At 37.1% G+C, this 27,220-nt stretch overlaps 1 protein-coding gene across 1 annotated transcript; it reads left to right on the plus strand.

The window, feature by feature from the left end:
* Positions 1 to 3: 3 nt before the first annotated feature.
* Positions 4 to 27,147, plus strand: LOC145224406 (NACHT, LRR and PYD domains-containing protein 12-like). The gene is made up of 9 exons (XM_080090895.1): positions 4 to 1,353; positions 1,409 to 1,728; positions 2,053 to 3,715; positions 6,223 to 6,405; positions 8,732 to 8,893; positions 13,139 to 13,300; positions 18,828 to 18,989; positions 23,394 to 23,555; positions 26,893 to 27,147. The coding sequence occupies exons 1-9, from the start codon at positions 1,147 to 1,149 to the stop codon at positions 27,055 to 27,057; spliced, it is 3,186 nt and encodes a 1,061-aa protein (XP_079947021.1). The 5' UTR covers positions 4 to 1,146; the 3' UTR covers positions 27,058 to 27,147.
* The last annotated feature ends 73 nt before the right edge of the window (positions 27,148 to 27,220 follow it).

Raw genomic sequence — 27,220 nt, forward strand, 5'->3', positions numbered from 1 at the left:
CGTTTACTTGTTTATTTTTATCCCATTACGAAAGTAAATAACATCGTCTTTTCCACCCCGTTTCCCTTGCATGATTTATTTATATAAACCATGCTCATTGGCTAATATTGTCAGCCAATTAGAGCCCTAATGTGAATAATAAGCCCTTAAATCACAGTTATAATGCTTGATTGCGCCTAACTTTCGTGATTTGTTCCCCTGACCATGATTGGATAGTCCGGTAAGCAATCGCAGACCGTTTTTGAGTAAAACAACCAACAAACTTAAACTTCAACTATTAACCTCGCCAATGTATATAGTCGTGCTTTTTATAAGAACATGGTTACGTTATTTTTTTTTCTTCCTAGTTGTGTCCAGTTTATTATACGATCCCGCTTGAGACTTCTAGCCCCCTGATTGGCCGATATTCCACCAATGAGGGACTTTTGTCCTAAGTTTATTTTATCGCCATTTTGTTTCTTTACCACCAGCTACCGAAACGCGGACTCATGCATATCTTCCGAGCACAAGCGCGCGTCTGCCTTTCTATTTTTCTGGTTCCAATTAGTGGCCCACTTGTGTTTGATTGTGTATCGTCGTTTCGCCATTGCATTTATTGTTGTGTTTCCGCCATTTCATTTCATTGCGACCTGCTATCAAGACGCGGACTCAAGCATATCCACTTAGCCAGGAAGCAAAAGCCCATGTGTACCCTTTGATTTTTCTTGGTGTGTATTAGCTTGTGAACCAGTAGTTTACATCGCTTTATTGCCCTAAAATAATAACAGTTAGTTATCCACAATTGTGTTTTTATTCTTTTTTAAATGTTACACAGCTCCACACGTTTGCATTTTGATGAAGGTTCGTATTGTATTACAACCTCAATGACTTTATTTATATTTTTGTTCCTCGTGTTTGTAACTTTACTCTCTTTGTGTAGGTGTTTAGGTCAGCATTGTAGTAACCTCGACATTTTAACTTTAACTACAGGCGTGCTGCGTTTTTACGACTAATGCTGTATTTATCAATTCTTTGGGAAGTTCTCAAGCACCAGCGACACTGACTATTTGTGATAAAAAATAAACTTGTTACATAGAACAAATCAAACAAATAGAAGGTGAACGCAAACCTTGTTACAATCACGTAAAAACAACCTAGTTCTTTACAATGGACGATCCGGGTAAGGTTGGACCCCAACTTCGCTTGACCCAAGGACCAGATGATGCTGAACCCCAATCAAACACAGTCGAAAGCCAGGGTGACGTTGTACCTCAGCACAGCGCAACGGAAGAATCCAGGGCTATGATACCCCAACTAAGCTCAGGCCATCCTTTGCCGGTTGGTGTACAGGGCAGGCATTTGGTTTTCAACTTGGTAAGAATTGTACAAAATCATACCGTTTACTACTTCAAATCTTCTTTTTGTACAGGAAAGCGAACAAGCACCTCAGATTGGAGACACAAACATTCACACAACTGGATCAGTTTACAACGCTCCAGTCTATCAACAACACATCACACAACATGTAACGGTGTATCAGACATACGAACAAGCTCATTGCTCGTCTCAGTTGCCTGCTCCACACCATTTAGATGAAGAAACTGCACCCAAACTCCCTACTACGGCCCACTCTTCCGAACAAGCTCATTGCTTGTCACAGTTGCCTGCTTCACACCATTTAGATAAAGAAACTACACCCAAACTCCCTACTACGGCCCACTCATTCCAACAACCTCACTGCTCGTCTCAGTTACCTGCTCCACATGACTTTGGTGAAGAAAGGCTATCCAAACTCCCTCCTGCATCTCCCTCAACCAGGCCAAGGCAAACATCTTCTGAACATCAAACTTCCACATCAACGCAACAATACACTCAACCAAAAGTGGCTGCAACCAATCTTCGTACAACTGGATTTTCTACACTTTTTTCATTCTTACGTAAACTAAGGTGCTGATTTTTTTCTACTAATTGTCGCACTTCAAATTGTTTATTTTACCATATTAAATTAGAAGTACAATAAGCACCAAGTGTTATTGTAAACACTAACTTAACTTTATTGTAATGTTTATGTAGGCAAAACCCCAAACGAAATCTTAAGACTTTGCTTAAAGAGAGAACAGAAGCCATCGCCGATGAACAACCGTCGCTAGCGGATTTCACTAAACGGAAAATAACTCCTGTCAACCTTGCCATAGTGGACAAACCACAGAAAATTGATAACGAGTTTCAAGCAGAAGGACATTATCGCAGCAGAAAGGAACTTGCCAAGGTTTACAACATACAACAAAGTGACATCACTGGTGAAGAAATGTTTGGTCGTGCAAAAGAAACAGCACAACAAGAAGCGGAATGGAAATTCAAAATAAATGAGAAAAAAGCAAAACAAGATTATGTTGAAAAACATGGAAGCGTGGTCGGTGTGGTTGGACAAGCTGGAATAGGAAAGACAACTTCAGCCAAAAAGTGGGCCATGCAAGGTTTAAGGGGAAAGTTGTTCGGTAAGATTTCCTACTTCTTCTACATTGTGATCAGGCATATCGACTTCACAAGGAAAATGACACTTCTTCAGTTTCTTCTCTCATCAATGTCGATTGAACCAGATTACACCCCAGAACAAGAAAAAAGCATTATCAACGCTATCTGCAATGATCCAAATGTTGTGATGATTTTCGACGGTTTCGACGAGGCAGCTTTTCAATCATTTTCGAAACAAGTTCCCCAACCCCGACTGCATTCGAAATACAAGGCGGAAAACTACCTTAAACATTTGGCGGGAGGAAACTTGCTTCCACGTGCTCGGAAGATTTTCACGTCACGACCAACTCAGCTATACAAGCTCCATCCTTCATATCGACCCAGGTTCATCGTTCAAATACTTGGATTGACCCAAACATCACAAGATGAACTTGGACTTCAGATATGCGGAGATAGATACGGCGATATACAACAAAAGCTAGAGCAAAACCGCAATGTATTTGCATACTGTTATGTTCCAGTCAATTTTATATTGACACTTGTCTACTTGATGAATTACGATGGAGATATGCAGGTTGTTTCCCTCACTCGAGTCCTTGCTTTTACTTGTGGCCAATATACAAGGACAGAACATCTGAAAGGCGAAGATCGTCAGTTGAACACATTGGCAAAATTGGCATATGATGCATTTCTAAAGATGGAGATCGTATTCAAGGCAATGGCATTCGAGCAAGCAGGCATCAAGGAATCCACAGCCGATGCATTTACAAACACGTCAGTCACAAAGCACGGGAATTTCAAGCTGACGATATTGGATGGTGACAAAGTTCGATACTTCTCTCATCTCATTTGGCAAGAATTTTTTGCTGGTTTCTACCTGATGATGATCATGTCCCTTGACGAGTTTGAAAAAATCCTCAAACAACTTTCAGACGACAGATGGGAAGTTGTTTCCAAGTTTGTTTTCGGAATTTGCGATTCTTCGGTTTTCAATCAACTCGAGCCACTTGTTCCTGAAAGTTCCTTTGATATTTGGAAGCAAAAGAAATCTTTGCTTTTGAAATTCATCCAGTTCAAGCCGAAGCTCAGCAATGACGGAGAAATCTTGCAGGTTTGTAGCTGGGCTCATGAGTCAAATGATCCGGAGATTGCTTCATCCGTGGCCTCCCTACTTCCTGATCAGCTCGACTTTCGTGGTTCATCTCTCCTCCCAGTTGACTACGAAAGCCTTTTGTTCGTGATTCAACACAGAGCGAAACCGGTAATACTGTGTTATTGTGAAGTGTGCGTTAAACTAGTTGCTGAGAAACAATGTAAAATTATTCTACAACAAAACACTTTACCTACATGTTTTTATCACGTTAAATTGTAAGCAAACCTATTTGCTGTTTTTTTGTTTTCTAATTTTCAAAATTAAAGACTTACTTTCAGTCAGACCTGTTCACAATTATGTGGAGATCACAGAACCTAACTCGGTCAGTACCAGCGTGGCACGGTCACAACAAACAGGGTTTAAACTGTAAACAACCTTAGACCAGGGGCGGTTCGTGCGAGGGGGCTGCTGAGCTGCAGCGCCCCCTAGATATTTTTACTTAATATAATATTAATGATATTCCTAAATAATATTCCAATATTACGGATAACTGTCAAAAAAAATTTATGTTATCTATGGTGGAGCTGCAGCTCCAGTTTCGTGGCGTTTCATGACTTTTTCAGTTGTGCGCATGCGCACTTGGAAAACTACATGCCGGGCGAAAGAGGCGAGAGGGGGCTGTGGCTCGCGCAGCACCTCCCGTGACGTAGCGCTAGTTGTGTTGTCTGCTTCGCGTCAGTGAACTTCAAAGCCATACCCGTGTACTGTATATTTAAGTTTGACAGTGAGTGCAGTTAAATAATTATTTTGTTATCATTAAATTTATTGTTTGACTGTTAGTCATGACTTTGACTGTAAGTTAGATGACTGTAAGTGGGTTTCAGTTTTTACAGTTATCAATGAATTAACTAAGTGTATCTAACACCTTGGAAAAAAAAGTCATCTAACACCTTGAAAAGTCACAATTAACCCTTATAATAAATAACTGAAGTAAAAGGTTTTGTGAAAGTATGGGACAAAACATCTGCTATACTCCAATGTCATGCAGGAATGAGCAACAACAAGAAATGCTACTAAAGAAAAAATAAATGTGTGACTGTGAAGTAAAATGTCTCATTGAAATTCAGGCAATATTAAATGCAGAAGAAACAATTGCAGAAGCAACAGGAATTTTGAAATACCTGATTGAAGACAATTTATTAACACACCATGTGGACAGTATTTGCAACCAAGTGCAATCATGTGTATTGATATAATGGACATGTACTGTTTGTCTAAAGTTTAGACTCTAAACCGTAGCTGCTAAATTGCTTCACAGAAAGTGTTTCGTAAGAGTGAACATTCTACAGACAAGATAGTAGTGACTCCGCAAGCACATCCTATTGTTGACAGAGAAAATCTAGTTACTCAAATGAGTATGTTTCTGTAGATCCGATGTTCATGATTACTTTGAAAATAATTAATCTAGAGATGATGTTTTGACAAGTTAAATTACTAGGATGAAAAATCTTTGTTGCTGTTTCCTTGAGAAAAAGGCGACTCTTTTTGAAACACTGAAAAAGATGCAAACTTTTCTGAGGAACACCATTATTTCCAAAAGACTTGCACTTGCACTGCTAGTACTAAATAGAAAAATAGTTTTTTAGTTGTCATTTGGAATTAAGGAAGAAGCTATCAATCATCATGCCCAAACTATACCTTTATGATTTATTTCGGTTGTTAAAAGGTAGCACAAGATCTAATAATATGGTTTAAATTTAAGTGCGAGTGTTGCAAATTTTAAAGCTTGAAGAAGTTTTGCACTTAAAAAAGAAATTATAAGCTATGTGTCAGCAAGCAGCAATTATAGCAATTAAGAAAAAAGATAAAAGAAAAAATCTAAAAGACAATTAATAATCTGTACACAAAAATTCAAAGAAAACATGTTTAAATGAACAAGTTCTGAAACAAATGTAATGTGGTTGTTAAATTTGTCAGTTGTGATACCAATAAAAAGCTGTATTGCTAGTTTTTTTGTGTGACAATAATCTGTGAAGTGTCATAGAATATGTTGAAAACGCTGACTGTGACTAAATTTACTTATATGAAACACGATATTTTTTTAATGTTGTCTAACTGAAATACTTCGACCTTTTTCGACTCATACTATTTTTTACTACCTTTTATTTCTACATTCCTGTTGTGTTTTACCGTATTTACAACCGCTTCGTTTCGAGTCTGTGCCACGTGTGTTTTTGTTTTTCACATTTTTACTGAACGTTATTGTGTTTGGCTCGTCGCTGTGCAACCAAACAAAATACACAAAAGATGCCGTCTGCTGTTCACACTCGTATACATTATTGCGTAACAAAAATTACGTCACAATGGAGTTGCAAATTAAGATTTGTATTGCTCGTTTTTCTGCACAAAACAATGGCTAGAAAACTAGAAATGTAGGTTTTCGATATATTGCCGACTTACATATGTTCATTAAATGCTAAAATTTGGAGCAGCACCCCCACAAATTTTAGGCACGAGCCGCCACTGCCTTAGACAAAATCCAAACCATTAAAATATAGACTAAACAAAATAGACTAAACAAAACTATTTAAAATTCAAGCATAACCTAATGAAGGGAAACTCCATAAATTGTTTATATTTGATTTAAAATTGTTATATTTAATTTTGCTTCCAAGCCGAAGCTCTGCAGGGAAAAAGACATCCTGCGAGTTTGCAGCTGGGCTCATGAGTCAAATGATCCGGAGATTGCTTCATCTGTGGCCTCCCTACTTCCCGATGAGCTCGACTTTCGTGATTCATCTCTCCTCCCAGTTGACTACGAGACTCTTTCGTTCGTGATTCAACACAGAGCGAAACCGGTAATACTGTGTTTTGTAAAGTGTGTGCTTAATTAGTTGCTGAAAAAAATGTTAAGTATGACAAAAGCCAATATATCTTTTTGTTTCTATAATGTCGATTTGTAAGCAAACCTATTTGTGACATTTTCAGAAGAATGCACCTTTTATTTTTATATTGTTCCCTCACTTTTAAATTTGAAGTAGTTTGTTCAGTCAGCCCTATTTACAATTATGTCGATATCACAGAACCTAACGCGGTCACTACCAGGGTTTTGAAATCAAGGTTAAATCAAGGCAAAAACTGTGGAACTTTAACGTTTACCAACAGCATATCTGCGAAATAATCATGTTTACAATCATAAAACAGTAAAATTGTTACCGAACTTTTTTGGTAACCTATAAATTTAGAGAAAGTTGTTTGAGTGGGAGATCTTTAAAGCGACACCTTTCCAACTATCCCGCTTGTATTCTAATAACCGAGGCTATCTCCTAATTCGTAACACGGTCCAAGACCATGCACTAACGGCTTATCGCTAAAACCAAATGTGATTCCACTACTGGTCAAAAATAATACATTATATTGCATAAAACTTGAAACGTACTGTCCAATCACGTATCGCTAAGTTACACAACGCCACAGCAACACAACAACACAACAGCACCAAAAAAAATAACGCACACTTCACCGGGGCCAGCTAGAGAACCGGTCCACACATCACGAGGGAAAAACACGTCACACGCTTCTAGTAAAGTAGTCAATCACGACGCGCCATGCGAAATTACTGAAGCGGGGATGCGTTCGAATTTTACTGGGGGGGGGGGACAATATACTTAATGCGTCACAAGGTGGCGCGATATACATTACAATAAATATATCCAAGCAAATTATTCGTGTCAACAAAACAAACAAACATTATATTTATTAATAGACAAATAAGATTATTGTGAAAAACAAGTGCAATGACTAGATAATAAATAAGCGTGTAAACGAAGGTGCGAATTTAACAGTAAATAACGAAACTAAGTGAATACTGGTTCACGTTACAACATCATAACATCTCTATGGAAGGAAAGTCAATAAAACGTCACATGACTATCATCCAATCATTACCGACCACGTCTGTCGTGTCAATTTTTTTTTACTTGTGCATTAGGCTGACTAAAATTGATGGTTACATGTTTCGGTATATAATGGTGTCGTTGCAGGCTGAGAAGTAAGCATAGCTGTATATATCATATAAATATAAGGGTAAATATAAACAAAGAAGGCGTGGAAAATAAAGTGAAATGTGAAATTGTCCAAAGAAAAGTGTTAAGTTCGAGAAACACAAGATCAAGAACAAATGCATTAAAACATATAAAGTGCGCAAATACACAGACAAAACAAAACTGTTGAAAGTCAAAGCACAACTTAATAAAGTAAAACTGAAAACAGTCTTGGTGCACAATACAAAAAGAAAATAACAATATTCGTATGCGATTATTGCAAGTGTCACAACAGACCAAAGTATTAATGCAACTTGAGCCAATATGTAGAATCGCCATGTGTATCGGTTGCCGATCATATGTCTGTAGCAGAAGTAGAATCGTGTTGTCTATTTCTCTGTGTCTTGGTGGCAATATGCGCTTAAAATATACGAATATTTATTGAAATTTATACACATAACCAACTTGTATATCTGCCATCTTGTCACACTTGTCAGTCTGTGATATTTTTTTATTAGTTTCATAACCTCTTTAACACTTCTATGACTTAAAGTTGCCATACATTTTTTGATAAAATAAAGTGTGTGCACGCAATGATATAAAAATATTCATTCAGAAACGTGCATAAAACCATTGCTACGCAAATGCGCCGCTTTAATTCGTTTGGAAATAAATACACCCATTATTACTGAAAAGCAAATATTCTATCCAGGTATATTTTTCTTCTGACAACCGGCGTCTTCAAATGGTTATCTTGGGGCAAACGATTTAAAATTGTTAGGATAAAAAAATGTTATTTAATTTAGTAAATTAACTTTTGTGACGCCAGAATTTAATTTTGTCGTCACAATTGAAAGGACTCTTTCAATGAACTGGGATAGTGAAAGACAAACAAGAAATACAAACCGTTATTTCGTTCCTAGTTTACCCGCATGCCAGAATGAAACAATAAACACAATTTAACAACAAACACATTTAAAAAAAAAATGCAAATCTAATGCTGGTTTTAAATAAATCCGGCCATGAAAAGTCGTAGCATTTATAGCAAGGAGCAATCCGAAGCGGTTGTGGTTTGTCTATTTTTATTTACTAGCATTCGTCACTACGATCAATGTAATAACATTTGTTGTAAAAAAATTAGCTGAAGAAACTCAACCTCTCCGACAACAAGATCGGCAACACGGGAGCAGCTTCGCTCGCTCCTTGCCTTCACAACATGGAAGAACTTATACTGAGAAGATGTGAGATCGGAAGTGAAGGCGTCGAGAAACTCTGCGATGGAGTAAAAAAGCTAACAAAGCCGGTAAAAGTTGGTGAAATATGTGTTGTGTAAACTTTTTTAACAGCAAACATATCTGTTTGAGAAACGATAAACTATTTGCGCCAAAGCAAAATCCCAAATGCGCCAAATGAAAATAAATGTTTTGCATAATACAAACATCAGCATAAAAAAACGTTGATAGTATGGACTGATTTATTAGAAGAAGCAATGCAAGCCACACAGTGGTAACCAAATGACACCAGTATTATTGAGTAAAAAAAGCTGTAAAAATGGGTGGTATATAACACAGCATATAAATGTAAATGTAATTTTTCTCAACTCACATATTTAGTTCTGTGCAAAGCAGTATTCACTTTTTTCTACAGGATTGACAATTATAAACACTGGCACAATGGCTAACAGTATACATTTACTGTCTTTGTAGCGAAAACTAGTCAGCTATATATTTAAGTATTTAAAAACCTTGGTCGCTATGACATATGCTGTACAGACGACTCCAGTTAACGGCATAATCCGGTTATTCGCAAAATCAATATGCCAATCCATTTGATGCGAATATACGAAATATGCTGTTAAAAGGTATGCGATTAACCAGTCGATTTTTTAATTAGCTACGGTTTAGGATTCACCATCTGTATGCAATTAATCGGATTGGGCGATTACCCTGTATTGGATTAACTGAATTCGTCTGCCAAGAACTGAAATGAAACATACAACAAAACAATATTATGTAAAAGCCTATATCATACATGTGTCAAGGAACAGCATCAACGTATTGCGGTTAAACAACGTCCTTGGCTGCATATCTATTCGGGCGCTGGATAAAATTCTGGCTGTTATATCTGACGATGTGGCCGTTCGCCAAAGGTGTTGTAGAATAGTAGCCGATTGTCCAGTATCTATATAAAGTGGAGTTGAAAAAAGACCAAGCTAATCTGATAAAACTTCAAACGAAGCACAGTGTTTTGCAATTACTTGTTAGATTGCGTCATTGTCTTGTTTTTGCAAAGACATCTGGAAAAACGAAGTTTGCTAAGCAGCTTTTGGTGTTCATCATTCCCCAAACACTGTTTGTTTGCAACTTACTGCAATATCGTTAAAACACGCTTCCATGTATCTCTCGATCACTACAGAGGAATCGGTAAAATCCATGGTTTAGGTAACAAGGGCACTGTCCCATCATTTCCGGACCGCGTCATCAACTTGTATTTAACCACACAGTGTTAAAAAATGCACTTCTCGACGACATCCGACGACACATAAACAGAAGCAGAGGTTTTGATACCAGCAACGCTAAAATAAACACTTATAAGCCCTTCTATTCGAATGCGGCTACCGTTGGCACCAACAAAGCGGTGAGATGGTCACACCAAACAGGGTTTCAACTGTAAACAACCTTACACAAATATAAACAATTAAAATCAAGGCAAAACTGCGTAACTTCAACGTTAATAAACAGCACGATTGCGACACTCTATATCACCACGTTTACAACCATTCATAAAAGGAAATTCAATAAAACGTAACATGACTAATATCCAATCATTACCAAGCACGCATGTCGGGTAAAAACTCTACTTGTGCGTTAGGCTGGCTGAAAATGATTGTTACATGTTTCGGCATAATGGTGTCGTTGCAGGCTGAGAAGTAAACATAGTTGTATATATCATATAAATATAAGGGTAAATATAAGCAAAGAAGAAATGTGAAATTGTCCAAATAAAAGTGTTAAGTTCGATATACACAAGAGCAAGAACAAATGCATTAAAAGATAAAAAGTGCGCAAAAACACAGACAAAACAAAACTGTTGAAAGTAAAACTGAAAACAGTCTTGGTGCACAATACAAAAAGAAAATAACAATATTCGTATGCGATTATTGCAAGTGTCACAACAGACCAAAGTATTAATGCAACTTGAGCCAATATGTAGAATCGCCATGTGTATCGGTTGCCGATCATATGTCTGTAGCAGAAGTAGAATCGTGTTGTCTATATTTCTGGTGGCAATACACGAATATTTATTGAAATTCATTCACATAACCAACTTGTATATCGGCCATCTTGTCACACTTGTCAGTCTATAATTATTTGCTATTTGTTTCATATCCTCTTTAGCACTTCTATGACTTAAAGTTTGCATACATTTTTTGATAAAATAAAGTGTTTGCACGCAATGATATAAAAATGTTTATTCAGAAACGTGAATAAAACCATTGCTACGCAAATGCGCCACTGTAAATCGTTTGGAAATAAATAAAACCATTATTATTGAAAAAGCAAACATTCTTTCCAGGTATATTTTTCTTCTGACAACCGGCGTCTTATAGCGATTGATTTTGGGCAAAAGATTTTAAAATGTTAGGATAAAAAAATGTTTTTTTAGTCAATCAACTTTTGTGATCCCAGAATTTTGTTTTGTCGTCACATTTGAAAGGACTCTTTGTATAAACCGGAATAGTGAAAGACAAACGAAAAATACAAACCGTTATTTCGTTCTTAGATTACCCGCATGCCAGAATGATAATTTAGCTTCGAAAAGCTTAAAAAACACAAATTAGAAATGCGCAAAAAGTCTCTTTCCCATAAAATGCTAAAAACTTAATAAACTTAATAATTTGGTCGCAACAACCAACACAAAATTTCAACAACATATAAAGGTAGAAAACACAGTCATTATGTCGCCATTTAAAATTGATTGTGGTGTTTTCATACTAGCCATTATGTCGTCATTCATTTAGGAGAAAAACCAAACGCTTTGTACAACCACGAAAGAAATAAGTTTTCCAATAAACGAAACAAATGAGGTCAAAGTTTAGTTTTTGCAATATACGCCAAGATTTTATCGAATTTGATCAACATTTATCAAAATATGAGCGTAAGAAGAGCAAATACTGTAGGTCAATATCATCTAGTAATCATAGGCAAAATACACATACGTAACCAACTGCTTTTTGCATTAAAGGCCAATAAGTCCCTCTTATGGTGTTGCTGTGTTGTTTTTTGTTACAATTTGTTTGGTTGGTTTTACGAAGGTTCAAGCCGTAATCCCGGCGCCAACAGGTATTTGTTGAAATAATGTCAAAGTTAGACTCAAAATTCAGATTTACCACGGCCAAATGTGATCTAATGGTAGAGTCAGGCCCGAATCTAGCCTGTTTCATTGAAACTCAAACCTGGCACTATTTCCAACTTAAGGTTATAATTGCCGGTCCAAACCAAACTAACTGACTTGTCCGAAAAAGCAAATAAACAAACATGCAAACTATAGTTTTAAAAAAGTATCAGGCGAAAACGACGCTAGTTTAGATCTAAAACAAACAACTTTGTCACAGCCTGGTGTTTCTATAGCACGGTGGGCAACCTTTTAGCGCCGCGATCCAAATAAAGTGCTGATAGTGGGAAGGCGCGCCCGAAAAACATAAAAATTTGCGCACAATGTTCAATAGTGGAGGAACCTTGGTGGGACCAGTTGAGTGGGCACTATATGCCACCCACCCGTATTAGGGAAAGAAGGTGGGGTTTGACGGGAAAAGAAATCTTGCCGAAGACTTTTAGAACAAATCATGTTATTAATACACTAAGATATGAATGACAAAAGAATAAATAACGAAAGTAAAAAGAAATTAAAGCAATTTAAATAAACATAAAGATAATAAAAAAATAAAAAAATAAAACACGGCGCAAGTTTTGGTTGACCAGCTTAGATCATTATATTTTGTCTTTGTGTCGTCTTTGGTTTGTCAACAACATAAACTTAAACTACGAATTGTAAAATGGCAAATCACAAAACTCACACTACGCATATAAACCTTGCGGAAGTTTGTGCCGTGGGAAATAGAAGTATCGTTATATGCTTATCCAACTTCTGGGGGAAGTTGTGTAGCGACTCTACAGACCCGCGACTGGCGAAGCATCTTAATTGTGTCTTTCATGTTTGTCGCGCTTTGGGAATCATTCTGTTTTTGATCTTCACCAAATAAACAGCGAACGCTCGCTTTAGGTGTATTTTCTTAAGAGCAACGATTTCGGCGGGTTTGCAAAATGAAAAAATATAACAATATGTTTCAACGATATAAGCAATGTTTGGCAAAGCACAAGCTTCAGAAAAAACACAAATCTGATGGCAGGTTTTAATTAAATCCGTCAATGAAAAGTCGCAGCATTTATAACAAGGCGTAATCAGAATTTGTGTTGGTTTGTCTATTTTGATTTACTAGCATTTGTCACTACGATAAACATGATGATATTTGTTGTATTAAAATCAGCTGAAGACACTCGACCTCTTCCACAACAAGATCGGCAACACGGGAGCATCTTCACTGGCTCCTTGCCTTCACAACATGGAACAACTTATACTGTGGGAATGTGAGATCGAAAGTGAAGGTGCCGAGAAACTCTGCGATGGAGTGAAAAAGCTAACTAAGCCGGTAAAATTGTTGAATTTCGATTTAAGTTATATACAAGATTTTATACGATTACAAATGTTGCAACCGGTTTATTTCAACCTCATTTATTCTAAAAAAAATGCATTTTATAAGCATGTAATTGTTCTTTACAGATATTTTTGTACTGACAACGGGCGGTTTAAAATAGTTGCTCTGGGTGCGAAAGATTTTTAAATATTAAAGGCAGTAATTGTCACTCTAACATACCTTTGTTGCGACAGCATTCGAATATGTCGTCACAATTAAATCAACTGTAAAGTTAAAAGTAAAATTTTACACAACACAAAAAAGGTAGAAGACCAAGCAGTTCTGTCTTTGTTAAAAATTTATTGTTGTGTTAATTAATATTGACATAAACGCAAACCGCCTTAAAGCAGAATTTGACATCAAAACAATTGTAGCGTAACTTCGGTAAATTAAAAAACATAATAAAAATAAAATATGTTTGGTGGGAATTAGTGACGCAACAGCAAAGACAATGTTATGTTAATGACTGAAATTTATTTTTGACCTGTTTCTCAACACAATTTAAACTAAACAATCAACTTTACACCATAACTATTTATTTCCATTTTTTGTTAAATTGTGTGTTCATTACAAGCAGTTGGTGATCTAAATTCCGTAATTGTATGTGACTTAGCACATGGGTCGGCAACCTTTTTGCACTGCGGACCGTTGTTGAAACTGGAATTTTATCGCGGACCAACCTTCAAAAAAATACAAATAGTTAGGAATAATAACGCCTAAATTAGTTTACAATCCCCGGGAAACACGGGAAAATGTATCAAAGCATCTGGCCTGAAACCGAAACTACTCGCGGACCTGACTCAGCATGTGACGCCAAAGAAGAATCGTTTAAATGTAACTTTACTTAACTTGCGAATACTACCTGGTATATCTGTTGTGTAGATGTGAAACCGAAAAAGAAATGTTCCGTTGATTGACTGATATTTATTTGAGTAGAAAGCAATTTAACCATTTTTTACATAATTGGAAATATAAACAGCACATGTATCTAAAATCCATGGTCGCTATGACATATGCTGTACAGATAAATCCACTTTATCACATAATCATTATACAAAGCTTTCTTGTGAAGCGGTCGAAGTTTATTGAGCAGCGGCGTCATGTCCGAGTTATGTTATAGCGTGTAAGAGATAGAGCAAACCGGCCTTTAAACAAGGCAATGGCGATTAAAAGTAAACGGCAAATAGCACGCTTCGATGCGCACAAGCGAACACGGTAGTGAGGTCGCTACACTGGTGCGATGAATTATGCGAAAATCTGGATGGAAAACAGAAGTACTAATTTCCACTTCCGTAGTTAAAATGAAGTTACTACTACACCCGTTTACATCCCAGAGATGCTTCCTTTCTCTTTTTTGTAGCATGGCGTAAAAAAAAAACTTTCTCAGAACCAGATCAACTCTCACAAAACAGCGCAAAGTGTGCCTGTAATAGTTTGGACTGATTTATTGGAAAAAAAACAATTCAAGCCACACAGTGGTAACAAAATGACACCAGTATTATTGAGTAACAAACCGCTTTTGTATGTAAAAATGGGTGGTATGTGACACACAATGAAAGAGTAAATGTAATTTTTTTCAACTCACATATTTGAATCTGTACAAAAGCAGTATTCACATTTTTCTTCAGGATTGACAATTATGAACACTGACACACTGGCTAACAGTATATATTTACTGTCTTTGCAGCGAAAACTAGGCAGCTATATATTTAAGAATCTCAAATCCTTGGTTCCTATGACATATGCTGTACAGATGACTCCAGTTAATGGCATAATCCGGTTTTCGCATATTCAAAATGCCAATCCTTTTTATTCGAATATACGGATTATGCTATTAAAAAGGTTTGCGATTCCCAGTATTGGATTAACTTGATTTTTTTGCGTTTAACTGAAATGCAACATACAACAAAACAGTATTAACCTAAAGTATGTGTCATACGTGTGTCAAGTAGCAGCTCAAATGTATAGCGTATAAACAATACACCGTTCTTTGGCTGCATATCTGTTTGGGGACTCGATAATCATCTGGCTGTCGTATTTGATGAAGTGGTCGTTCGTTAATGGTCGGCCATGCCCTGTTATGAGTCGATTGTCCAATATCTATATTAAGTGTAGTTAAGAAATGACCAAGATAATCTAACGTAATTGCAAATGCAGCACGATGTTTTGCAAAACCTTGTTCGAGTGCATCCTTTTCTTGTTTTGCAATGACATCTGGAAAGCACAAAGTTCGCTTAGCAGCATTTGATGTTCATCATTCCTTAACACTGTTTGTTTGCAACTTTTGTGTTCGTCACATACTCGACTGCTGCAACATCGGTAATACACGCTCGCAGTTTCTCTCAAACACTACTGAGAAATCGGTAAAATCCCTGGTTTAAGTAACAAGGAGATTGTTTGACCATTTTCGACTGCGTTATCAACTTGTAGTTTACCACACAGTGTTGATTTCGCATAATAACTATGCCTAAAGTGCACTCTTCCACGACATCCAAAGACACCTAAACAGAAGCGGTTGTTTTAATACAAGCCACGCTAAAACAAACGTTTATTAGTTCTTCCATTCGTATACGGTCACATTTTGCCCCGACAACGCGCAAATTACTTCGGCAAGACTCAATCTTGACGTTTGTGAGTTTCTTATTTACAGCACTTGACACTACACTGAGGGTGGCCCCGGTATCAATTAATGCGAACACAGAAATGCCATTGATGTTTACGTTAGCATACTTATACAGCACACTCGCGTTGGTGTTTATCCTATGAGTTATCGTATTTTGACGCTTGATCTCAGGCTCCTGATAGAGAAACGGTGTCGGTTGTTGGGCACTTGTTTGCAATTTACAGTCCTGTATACGCAATCTTCTTTGCCTGCGATTTCTCGCAAAATGCTTTTTGCCATTACAATTATAGCACTGACAAGAGGAAAATTTCTTGCTCTCATTTCGCACATCGCTTAGTTCGAGTCGCAGTTGTTTGATTTCCTCAGCCAAGCGTTTTAACTGATCGGTGACTGGGTCAACTTCAGGCTTTAGCAGGGCAACATCGATATACCGCGACGTTGTGCTGTTAACAACAAAATCCTCCGCGGCCCTTGCTCGACGCGACGCGTTTTCTTCGAGCAATTTTCGCGGAGTCAGGTATATGCGAAGCGTGTGTCTCTAGGGCCGTTAAGCAGAGAAGTGTACAGCATTGAACTTTTTTTCAAATCGAACTAACTGGCTTGTCTAACAAAGACTCTTGTCAACAAAAACGACATGCAAACCAAACTAAAAGTCCTTACAAGGCGATGGTGTCGCTCATATAGGCTACCTCAATTTTTTTAACAAACCATCAACTTTGTCGCAGCCCAGTGTTGCTCTAACTGTTTGAGTCTAACACCAAGTCGCTCGATACACGCACAAGGTCTGATGTAAAAGTTATTGTTGGAAACAAGGCCAGTGCGTTAACACGCTATTTAATCACTGCAATCGAACTATTTGTGGTAAGAATCGGCATATTTATGAGTTATGATAAGAACTATGGTTCAGGCCAGAATTGTAATCTGACATGAATTTGGACCAAACCCGAAACTGCAGTTCCGAAATCCGGTCGGAACCAAACTTTTTCAACACACAAAAAGTTTCTTTGTACCAATAATCATTGCGTGTATCAGATTCGTGGTATGTCTTGGTCCAACAAGCGCTCCAGTCGTTGCAATTACATCCTGATTTTTGCATCTGACGCGTTGTTCCGACATAACACCCAGAAAGAAAGCAACGTGTGTTTTGTTTGAACAATGCAACATACTGAGTTTGTGCCGGGAGTTATCGAGTACACTGGGCAACAAAAAAATATTTTTTTCCTGGTGTCTAGAATGTTTTAAATGATTTTGACTAATTCTAGTGCCCTGATTTCAAAAATGCAATCAGTTTATCTGTATCACGTCTAGTTTTCCTGTTATGGTTCATCCACATTTGAAAAACAATCTATATGTATACACTATAGTGAAACTGGTTTTGAGTATTTTATTTGGAATTAACGTTGTTGCAAGAACAAAATTTCGAATTTAATTTTAAATGTAACAGGTGGACACACCTAACTAACAAAATTCAACACAAAAAAACAAAAAAATGTTTCAAATTTGTAAGTTATCAGGTATACCCCTACACATGTACTTTGGTAACTTTCGAAACTGAGTGGCAACAATACCGTCCCGTTTAATTGACCAAACCCGTTTTGCCCCTTCCCTGACCCGTTTTGTTTTACTGATATCCTGTTGGAACCTTTTAGCTGACTTCTCATCATTCATATCCCCTACGTTTTAAGGGCAGTGTAGCTTTATACTCATTTTCGTGCCGAATGTTTCAGACCGCCTAATGACTTAATTATGTACTCTTTCTAATAATTTCAGTCCCTTTCTACTGTTTTTGTCCATTACTGCAATATTCCAGCCAACATTAGGTAAGTGGAGCCCATTGCTTGTCCTAAACTCCTAAGGCCAGATCGAAGTGTGCAAGATATGCATATTTGAACAGATCTTTTTTACTTTTTTGTTGTGTTGTATGGGTGTACACCAAAACATCTTGGTAATTCATGCAACAACGTATAGATGACCTAGCCACTATTAATTTAGTTTTACCACCTTGCTTTACTAGCCTGAAAATCACTCCATAAAACACGTATATTTTAAAGTTACCGCTAGCCCGCACCAACCATTTTTAGACAGACCATAAGCATAGAACGCATGTTCATGCTATAAAACTGACTGCACTGTAAAAAATGATGTGTATAATGTAACAAAACTTTAACAAACACAAAAAAGCATGATTTAAAAGTCATTGAATCAATATGGTCAAAAATTTTGATTTTGTAAATAACTTAAAAAATTGATCTGATTGAAGAAAACCGTAATGATTTTTGAAATCAGCACCCCGAAATTAGTCAATATCAATTTTAACATTAAAGACACCAAAAATTGTGTTGGCCAGTGTCATCGATTAGACATTTTTTTTCACAACATCCACCACTAGAAGGAATGTGGGATAGTAAGAAAACATTGAAAACCGATAAATTGTTTTAGCACTGGTGACGTCATAACAAAAAAGCGACAATAACATTTTTTTCAAATTTGAACGCAACTAAACTTTGTAACTAACTTGCAACTACCGTATGCTCTCTAAATGGAAGTTTATGCTGCAAAAACAATTCCGTCGTGTCAAGTTGTCAAATATTTTCTTAATAAAATGTTGAATTTAAAATGGATAATAAATAAGTGTCCGCTTGCAATAATACAAAAATGTTTAATCGAATGCGTGTAGTCAACTAATGCTTAAAAAAACTAAAAAAATAAAATATTGAATGTTTTAAATTAATTTTCTGGGTTAAACAAGTCAAACGTTTGCATCAATGCGTAATCCAAAGATGTGTTGCGATGTCTATTTGTGTTTACCTCAATTTGTCTCTAGGGTAAATGTGATAATATTTGTTGCCTTACAATTAGCTTAAGACACTGAACCTCTCCCACAACAAGATCGGCAACACGGGAGCAGCTTCACTGGCACCTTGCCTTAACAACATGGAACAACTTATACTGATTAATTGTGGGATCGAAAGTGAAGGCGTCGAGAAACTCTGCGATGGAGTGAAAAAGCTAACAAAGCCGGTAAAAGTTGTTAAATTTTGATCTCAGTGATGTACAAGATTTTATATAATGACAAACGTTGCAACCTGGTTATTTAAACCTAATTATATTTGAAAATATTGTTCCATTTTTATAAGCATCTACACGTTATTTGCAGATATGTTTTTACCGGTGTCAGTCAGTTCAATTAAATTCCCTCCTGCAGTTTGCAAGCTATTAACTTCTGATTAGGCTTTCATGCATCATGCCACATAATTCCATAAACTGGGTAAAAAATGCTTTTGTTGATGTTTTCATGATGTGTTTTGAATCTTACCTACCCCCTTTACGAGGAAAGTTTTGGTTAAGCTCGCGGGATTTGCGTTTTATTTTTGTTGTTGAAAGAACAGGGTAAATTACTCTAAATTACACGAATGAATTTGTGCATGTAAACATGCTTAATAATCTAAAAGTACCTGAGAGATATCAAATTTTGAAACAGTTCATTTACCAATAGTTGTAATTGTCCATAAAAAACTAAAATTCCTTGGATAATAATAGTAATAGGACAATGTAGAGTCCGGGAAACAAATCAATGCGGAACAAAAACAAATTAAATAAAACGCACTGATTTGAGCAATGCAACACATACTGCGGTTGTTTAATGCCGCCAAAATATCGATTAGTAAAACATTGTATAGCAATATCGATTACAGTGAAAAAGCTGACAAAGCATGTAAACCTTGGGGAGTCACTACAATTGCAGTTTGTTTCAAACTTTAAGATTATAATTGCTGAATCAAACCAAAATAACAACAAGCAAACCATCATACGGAAAATCTGTACAAGTCGATACTGTCCCTCATACACACACTTTGTTTCAGCGATGGAGTGAAAAAGCTAACAAAGCCGGAAAAAATGTTGAATTTGTTTGCTTTATAGCAAAGATTTCTGTTGGTTTCGGAAACGATAAACTAATAACTATCAGACCTTATAAAATATTTTGCAAAATGCAATGATTAATAGTATAATGGAAAATAATTACAACATAATTATTCCAAAACTTGATGAAATATTTTAAGGTATATGGTTATGTTTCACAAAAACGGTTTATGCAACTCTATGTGTCAGCTCTAATAAGTCAGATTTATATTTGTCGGCTAATTATTTATTTCTACCCGGCCTAGCATGCCTAATGAACACATACGAAGGCTCGAGGTCAGGGTCGCCATTTTGGTTTGGCCGGCAATCAAGGGTCTCTGATCCACGAGCAAATTTTAGTTAATATTGGCCAATTTCGCGACCCTCGAGTTAAACTCAAACACTTTGGAATTATTTGAGCATACCCTAAACTGACGGAGGTTAGCCTTTTCTTTAGCTCCCACCTATCCAAACTTTAACATTAAATTGACCTGTTTTTTTTAAATGGCGGTATATACTGGTGTGTGTGGGGAATTTCAACCGATGTGGTCGGTCCAGGGGTAATGATTGGTCAGGATGGGCTTTGGCGCATAACGCGCGAGAGCGGTGTACAATCTATGACGTCACGAAGCTATTTTTCTAGCCTGAAACACGTGCTTTCCTTGAGGAAAAAACTATACAATATAGCGGCTATTGGGCATGGGCACGTAATGGTGTCATCGGTAACGTGTGTTTCAAGAATACTCAGCAACACAAATAAAAATATATAAAACGCCCGTTCGTGTCGACAGAGATGACGCCCTTTCTCATCGACAGAGATGCTTCCTTTCCCTTCACTGTAGCACGGCGTAAATAAAATTACTTTCTCAGAACCAGATCAACTCTCACAAAACGGCGCAAAGTCGTGATTTAGCAATGTACGCACACATTCTACAACATGGCACAAACCGTTTAGTCTTTGTGTTTTTATAGTTGTTTTTGTCCTTATACAGATGTTCGGACTTATTGCCCACGAAAGTTTTCTTTGACAAAATTCAAAAGCAAAAAAGTGTGTTACGAAAATGTAGAAGAGAAAAAGATGAAGAGGCCTGTCTCATCTCCCACTCAGCAAGTCAAACTTTTGAACCATGGCCGATGAGTTACGTTTACTGTGTTTTGAGAAATCATTTACATAGAAATCCACTTTCCAGTTAGTCACATATTTTGTTCAAAATCTATCCGATTATATAGATTATGTTATGAAGAGGTGTGCGATTAACCGGGCGATTTTATCATCAAATGAGCTACCGTTTTGGATTACGGTGTATATGCAACTAAACGGATTGTGCGACTAAACAGTATTGGATTAACTGGATTCGTCTGTAGCTGCGTCATAGCATGTTCAGGCATTTTTGGTTTGCCATTTTATGATCTACCATCAAGTGCAAAACTCGTAGTGAAACAAACATGTTTTACGCCTTTTCTTGGTTCTGCTGCAATAACGGGCTGACAGTACCCAGTTCAAATTCTTATTAAAATAGCAAAATATAAAGCGATAAAAGACAAGCAGCGACAGTTATGAAGCCCCGACACAACCCAAGCTCATATCCAACTGCCGTCTTTCAAACCTCGTGGGGCCACGTCACGTTCAAAATTGGCTACAGAGACGTAACATATACATACAATGCAAATTTTGACGTTAACACTGCGTCTTTTCACTGTTAACAACAAACTCGTTCGCGTTAATTGCTCGACCCGACACATCTCTGAAGCTTGGTTCTTCCTTCGAGCAATTTTCGCGCGGTAAGGTCTCTGCAAGGCGTTTGTCCGGTTAGCACAGGAGGCAGAGAAGTGTACAGGATGGTGTTTCTTAGTTTGTTGTCTTGGTATCCAAGCGTTACAAGAGCTAATACGAAATCTCGGTTGGTTTCATTCACTGTTTGAGTGCGTCTCGCCAGTCGGAGCCTTACCCTTCTTTTCGTATAATTGCATGCAACTACGGCGGTGGCTCGTTTCTTGAACTCCTCATAAGCCACAGTTTTCATTTTCAGTTTTCTAGAATGTCAAACTTGTGTAATATTGTTAACGATATGAATTGAAATTTCTTCTTCTCACAACAGCAGTCCTGGCATGCTCGCTAATTTTTGTAACGGCCTTTTTAGATTCTGTAGCAATAACGGGCTGTCAGTACTTAAATCGAACTGTATTGAAATGATAAAGTCTAAAAACGATAAAAAGCAAGCAGCACATATATAACAGTCCCGACACAACCACCTCTAGATTCTAACTCCAACTGCCGGCCTCTACCCTCCCTTGGCCCACGTATCTTCGGCAATTCGCTACAGCAGTGGTTCTCAAACTTTGTTTGCTGCGAAGCTTCTCGAAAAAGTTTTCTAGATTTGCGACGCACCAGCAAATAAAAGTTAATGAGGATACTTTTTATTAGTTATGTTTATTGATACAACAACAAAAATCCACGAAACGGAACTATTCTGCGATCCCCTTGGAAAATTAAAACGACGCACCAGAGCGTTGCGACGCACAGTTTGGAAACTACTGCGCTACAGCGACGCAGCATAGAAATGCATTAATGATGTCATAGGACTGTGCCAGAATAAAAACGTAAATTTTTTATCCTGACTCCATGGTCGCTATGAAATATGAATCCTACGCATATGAATCCAGAGCAGAGCAAAAAACGTTGTCGAGCCCTGGTATAATGAATATACCCAGCTTTCTTAGAAGATTAACTGGATTATGCGATAATCTGAATGCAACACACGTTGTTAACAGAAGTGCTACACTTCCATAGCTGAAATTACGTTACGGCGCTCGTATACGTCGACAGAGATGCTTCCTTTCTTTTCTTTGTAGCATAGAACAAATGAAAATTTTCTTTCAGAGCCAGATCAACTCTTAAATCACAGAGCAAAATGTAGATTAATCTTTCAATAGATCTTTGGATGGTGCAAATGTTGTGTTTAAAGATTAGCAATCTACTTTAGAAAATCTTTTGAAGGCGACACTGTCCCTTATACACACATTTTGTTTCTAACAAACCACTATTTCAAAGCTTTTTTTGGAATCTAGCATGGCGTACAACAAAGTATAGTGAAACGAACGTGCAGCGCATACTTTTTACTCGTGTGTTGCTATAACACCACATCACCCGACACACGGATGTGAAATTTAATAGAAGAAGCAAGGCCTGGGCGCTTAATCACGGAATTTGAAGAACGCAATTAACTTAAATAAATTTCTTGCATTAAGCTAGAAAAGCCAGGATTGGTTTGTAAATTCTCTTTAACAAAAATAGTGTGAACATTCTACAGCTTAATTTTCATGTTTTCATGTCTTACTTTATCTTTAATTGATGAAATGCCAAATTTAAAGTTTAACAGAAATTATGTGTAAAAAAGTCGTAGCATTTATAACAATGCGTAAACTTAATTTGTGTTGTTTATTTCTAGTTACTTAAATTTGTCACTATCTAGTTACTTAAATTTGTCACGATGAGTGTGATAATAATTGTTGCATTAAAATCAGCTGAAGAGACTCGACCTCTCCTGCAACAAGATCGGCAACACGGGAGCAGCTTCGCTGGCTCCTTGCCTTCACAACATGGAAGAGCTTAAACTGTTGAAATGTGAGATCGGAAGTACAGGCGTCAAGAAACTCTGCGATGGAGTGAAAAAGCTAAGAAAGCCGGTAAATATTGTTAAATTCTATCTTGCGGAAAATATTTTTTTTGCTTTATAACAAAGATTTACTATTTGTTTTGGAAACGATAAACTAATAACTAGTGATGTACCGATTCGTTTAAATTTCGGTTCGCCGAAACCCAAAATTCGGCGTTTTGCCGATTAAATTCGGCCGAATCAACCGAATCATTCATGACGTCACGCAAAGAGGTACGCTAAGCGTTTAAACGAAAAAATGTTTATCTACCAGGTAATTAGTACAGAATGGTTGTATTTTGTCGTCATTTTAGTCATATGGGGTTGAAAAAAGCATGATTGGCAACCTGCCGAAGAATTACTTTTTTTTACTACAGTGGGAAAAACAATAATGTGTTGAAAAAGATAAAAATTGAAGCGATTTTGGTTATGTTTGGGCTTTTGAATGATTGTGTGGACCTTAATAAGCAGAAAAGACACGTTTAACGCTTTAAATTTGTGCTCGTAAAAGATTTGGTTTACCGAATCTTTGCAAAAATGAACTATTCGGCCGAATAAGTTAGGCAAACCGAATATTCAGTACATCCCTAATAATAACCATCAGACCCAAAAAAATATTTCGCATCGTACAAGCACTATTAATAGTATAGAACGTTTTAATGGAAAATAATCATAACATGATTGTTCCAAAACTTGGTATGTGGTTATGTTTCAAAAAACGGTTATGTATCACCTTGCAACTCTATGTCTCAGCTCTAATGAATCCGATTTATATTTGCCGGCTAATAAATTATTTGTGCTTGGTCTAGCATATCTAATAACCACATACGAAGGCTCGAGGTCAGGGCCGCCATTTAGGTTTGGCCGACAATCAAGGTCCGCTTGCCCTCGCGCAGATTTTAATTAAAATTGACCAAGTCCGCAACCCTCAAGTTAAACTCAAACACTTTGGAATTATTTTAGCATGGCCTAAACTGACGCAGGTTAGCCTTTTCTTTAGCTCCCACCTATCCATACTTTAACATTAAATTGACTTGTTTTACTAAAATCGCGGTATATACTGGTGTGTGTGGGGAATTTCAACCGATGTGGTCGGTCCAGGGGTAATGATTGGTCAGGATGGACTTTGGCGCATAACGCGCGAGAGCGGTGTACAATCTATGACGACACGAAGCTATTTTTTAGGCTGCAGCACGTGCTTTCGTTGAGGAAATAACTACACAATATGGCGGCTTTTGGGCATGTTGCTGAGGCAGATATTTATTGTAGTACAAAACAATTCAATCCCTTACTTACATTACTAATAATAGAAGCAGTACTTTTATCCTGAATTCATGATCACTATGATATATGCTGCACATAATAACCAGTTAATGGTGGAATCAATATGACAAGTTCTAATTTCCACTTCCATAGCTGAAATTGCGTTACTACGACGTTTGTTTACACCAACAGAGATGCTTCCTTATTCTTTTGTAACATATAACTTTACTATCAGCAGGCAAGCATGGCGTTGCTGCATATGAATAGTTGCCAGTCTGCTGATAACATAACTGACGTTTTGTATGAGTGACCGTAATGATAGGTTTCATTAGTAGTAGATAATATTTTAGAAGATTGTGTGGTGATTAGGCAGAATAGACACGTTTTATGCTTTCGAATTTTGATTGTAAAATATTCGGTTTGGGCTGAAACGCAGCATATTATATAGCCAAATCCGGGTATTAGTCAAATTATCTGTTTCAGCTGAATCAGTAGGGCAAACCGAATATTCGGTACATAGTTTTAGTTAAAACTAATAATAATATGCAGAAGACATAGTGGTTACCAATTGCTATTTGCATTGTGGGCTAACAACTAGTTTTCTACGTAATATTGGATGATATCTGACACAACAAGACACGTAGGTGGTAATAAAATTCTGCAATTGCGCCACGTAGGATATCAACGATGTGTTTTCATCGTCCGCTAAACTTCCGCACAAGGCGCATCCCGGGTTCGAACTCCTTAAAACTAAAACATAAAAGTTTGTGCCGATCTACAAGTTTCAACCTGTACATCTTTCTGTTCGTTTTCTGCTACATAAAATCACATTTTACTGACATTTTGCTTCACTCCATAATAGGGTTGGACAATTTTTTCCCATTACACGTCACTCCGCACAACACACATAACTAATGACAAAACTGTCACATACAGATGGGAAAGTCTTAAGTTTAAACACCACAGCAGGGGTGCATAACCTTTACACAATGGTGGCCGTATCACAGGTTCTTATTTCACCAAGGACCGCCAAATATTTGGGTATTTTCATTTACATTTTGCTGATGCAAAGAAACGTGAATTATCTTATTATATCTTATCTACTGGTTACTCAAGTCCAATTTAATATTTTTTATAAATTGAATCTGAACGATTTAGTTATCACTTTTACGTCACAATCTGTATCGAAACGTTGTTAGAAAAATCCGGTTAAAATGGCTACTGGGCTTGTAGTATCTATTAATTCCCATAAGGTCCATTTAGGCCAGTTTTTAAGGCCGTATGTCTAGGAAACGAGTTTTAATTTAATTTACGGTCACCAGCAGGGACGTATCCAGAAATTTTTAAAGAGGGGTCCAACATTTTCTGTTGGGAATTTCCCTAATGACGTCATATACGTCATAAGATCGCTTTGAAAAATTTCCCACACAAATGTCCGCACGATACGAAACTAGACCGCACGAGACTGAATACGTAATTTACACTTCAAAATGTCACTAACTTGCCCCGTTGCCTAATAAGTTTTCTGGTTCAAAACAGCGTGTTAAGCGGCAAAGCGCTTTGTTCAATTCTAAGCAGGCTCAAACCAAAAAGTACCAAAACCGAAACACGGCCTATCTTTCGACTTTGACGCTTTCTCTACCCGTCCAATTCACAGAAAGAACAAATAATTCTCGCGAAAGCTTTGTAGTTTCCTGATTTCGCCGCTGCTATCTAGCTTTCTCAGCAAAACTGCAGCTGAAAGATAAGCGTGAAAGTCAGGAGTCAAAAAATGCACACTAAGTTAACTTATTTTGTGATTGTTGATGTAATAAAGTGGTGTGATTTTATTAGTTACTGACACATATTATATGCATTCTAAACGACAATTGAAAAATGGTACTTTTAATTGGTGATTTTCATGTGATTACGAACAACCCGAGAAAATCTACACATCAGTAGTTGTTTGTTTGTTAATCTTATCTTATAGTGTTAATTATTTTTTACACTTCACAACACGTGACATCCGTTTTTCACTCAAAAACATTTTGTACTATGTCGTCATACTGCATTATTTATTACAACATACCAGAGTGTTACTTGTGTTTAACTTATTCTTGTTTTAGATGGAACTTCTTGATCTATCTTGGAACAAGCTGACAGATGAAAGTGCTGAGTCATTGGCAGGATCGGTCCACAACATCATTTTTTTGAAGGTTTCGGGCAATCACTTTACAGCAGCAGGGAAGAATCTCATCAGATCAAAGTCGCGAGGAGAAGTCAAGTTTTAAATCTAAAGTAAAACTTGAACATTTGTTTCCGTAACAATCCTAATAAACTTAATCCGTGAAACAATCCTTACAATAAATGCTTGACCAGACGGTGGGTCAAAGTGACATTACTTCATTACTAATGATGGCATTGGAATAAGTCATTATTGACCATTGCTGTCTG

Source organism: Phallusia mammillata, chromosome 4 (genome assembly GCF_965637545.1).
Source record: "Phallusia mammillata chromosome 4, kaPhaMamm4.hap1.1, whole genome shotgun sequence".
NCBI classification, from domain to species: Eukaryota; Metazoa; Chordata; class Ascidiacea; order Phlebobranchia; family Ascidiidae; genus Phallusia; species Phallusia mammillata.

What these genes read in the sequence shown, in the direction of transcription:
- LOC145224406 (XM_080090895.1), top strand. Translation starts at nt 1,147, where the DNA reads ATGGACGATCCGGGTAAGGTTGGACCCCAACTTCGCTTGACCCAAGGA. An exon ending in TTCAACACAGAGCGAAACCG is followed by an intron (nt 3,716 to 6,222) that starts GTAATACTGTGT and finishes TTTGCTTCCAAG; the next exon opens with CCGAAGCTCTGCAGGGAAAA. An exon ending in TTCAACACAGAGCGAAACCG is followed by an intron (nt 6,406 to 8,731) that starts GTAATACTGTGT and finishes TAAAAAAATTAG; the next exon opens with CTGAAGAAACTCAACCTCTC.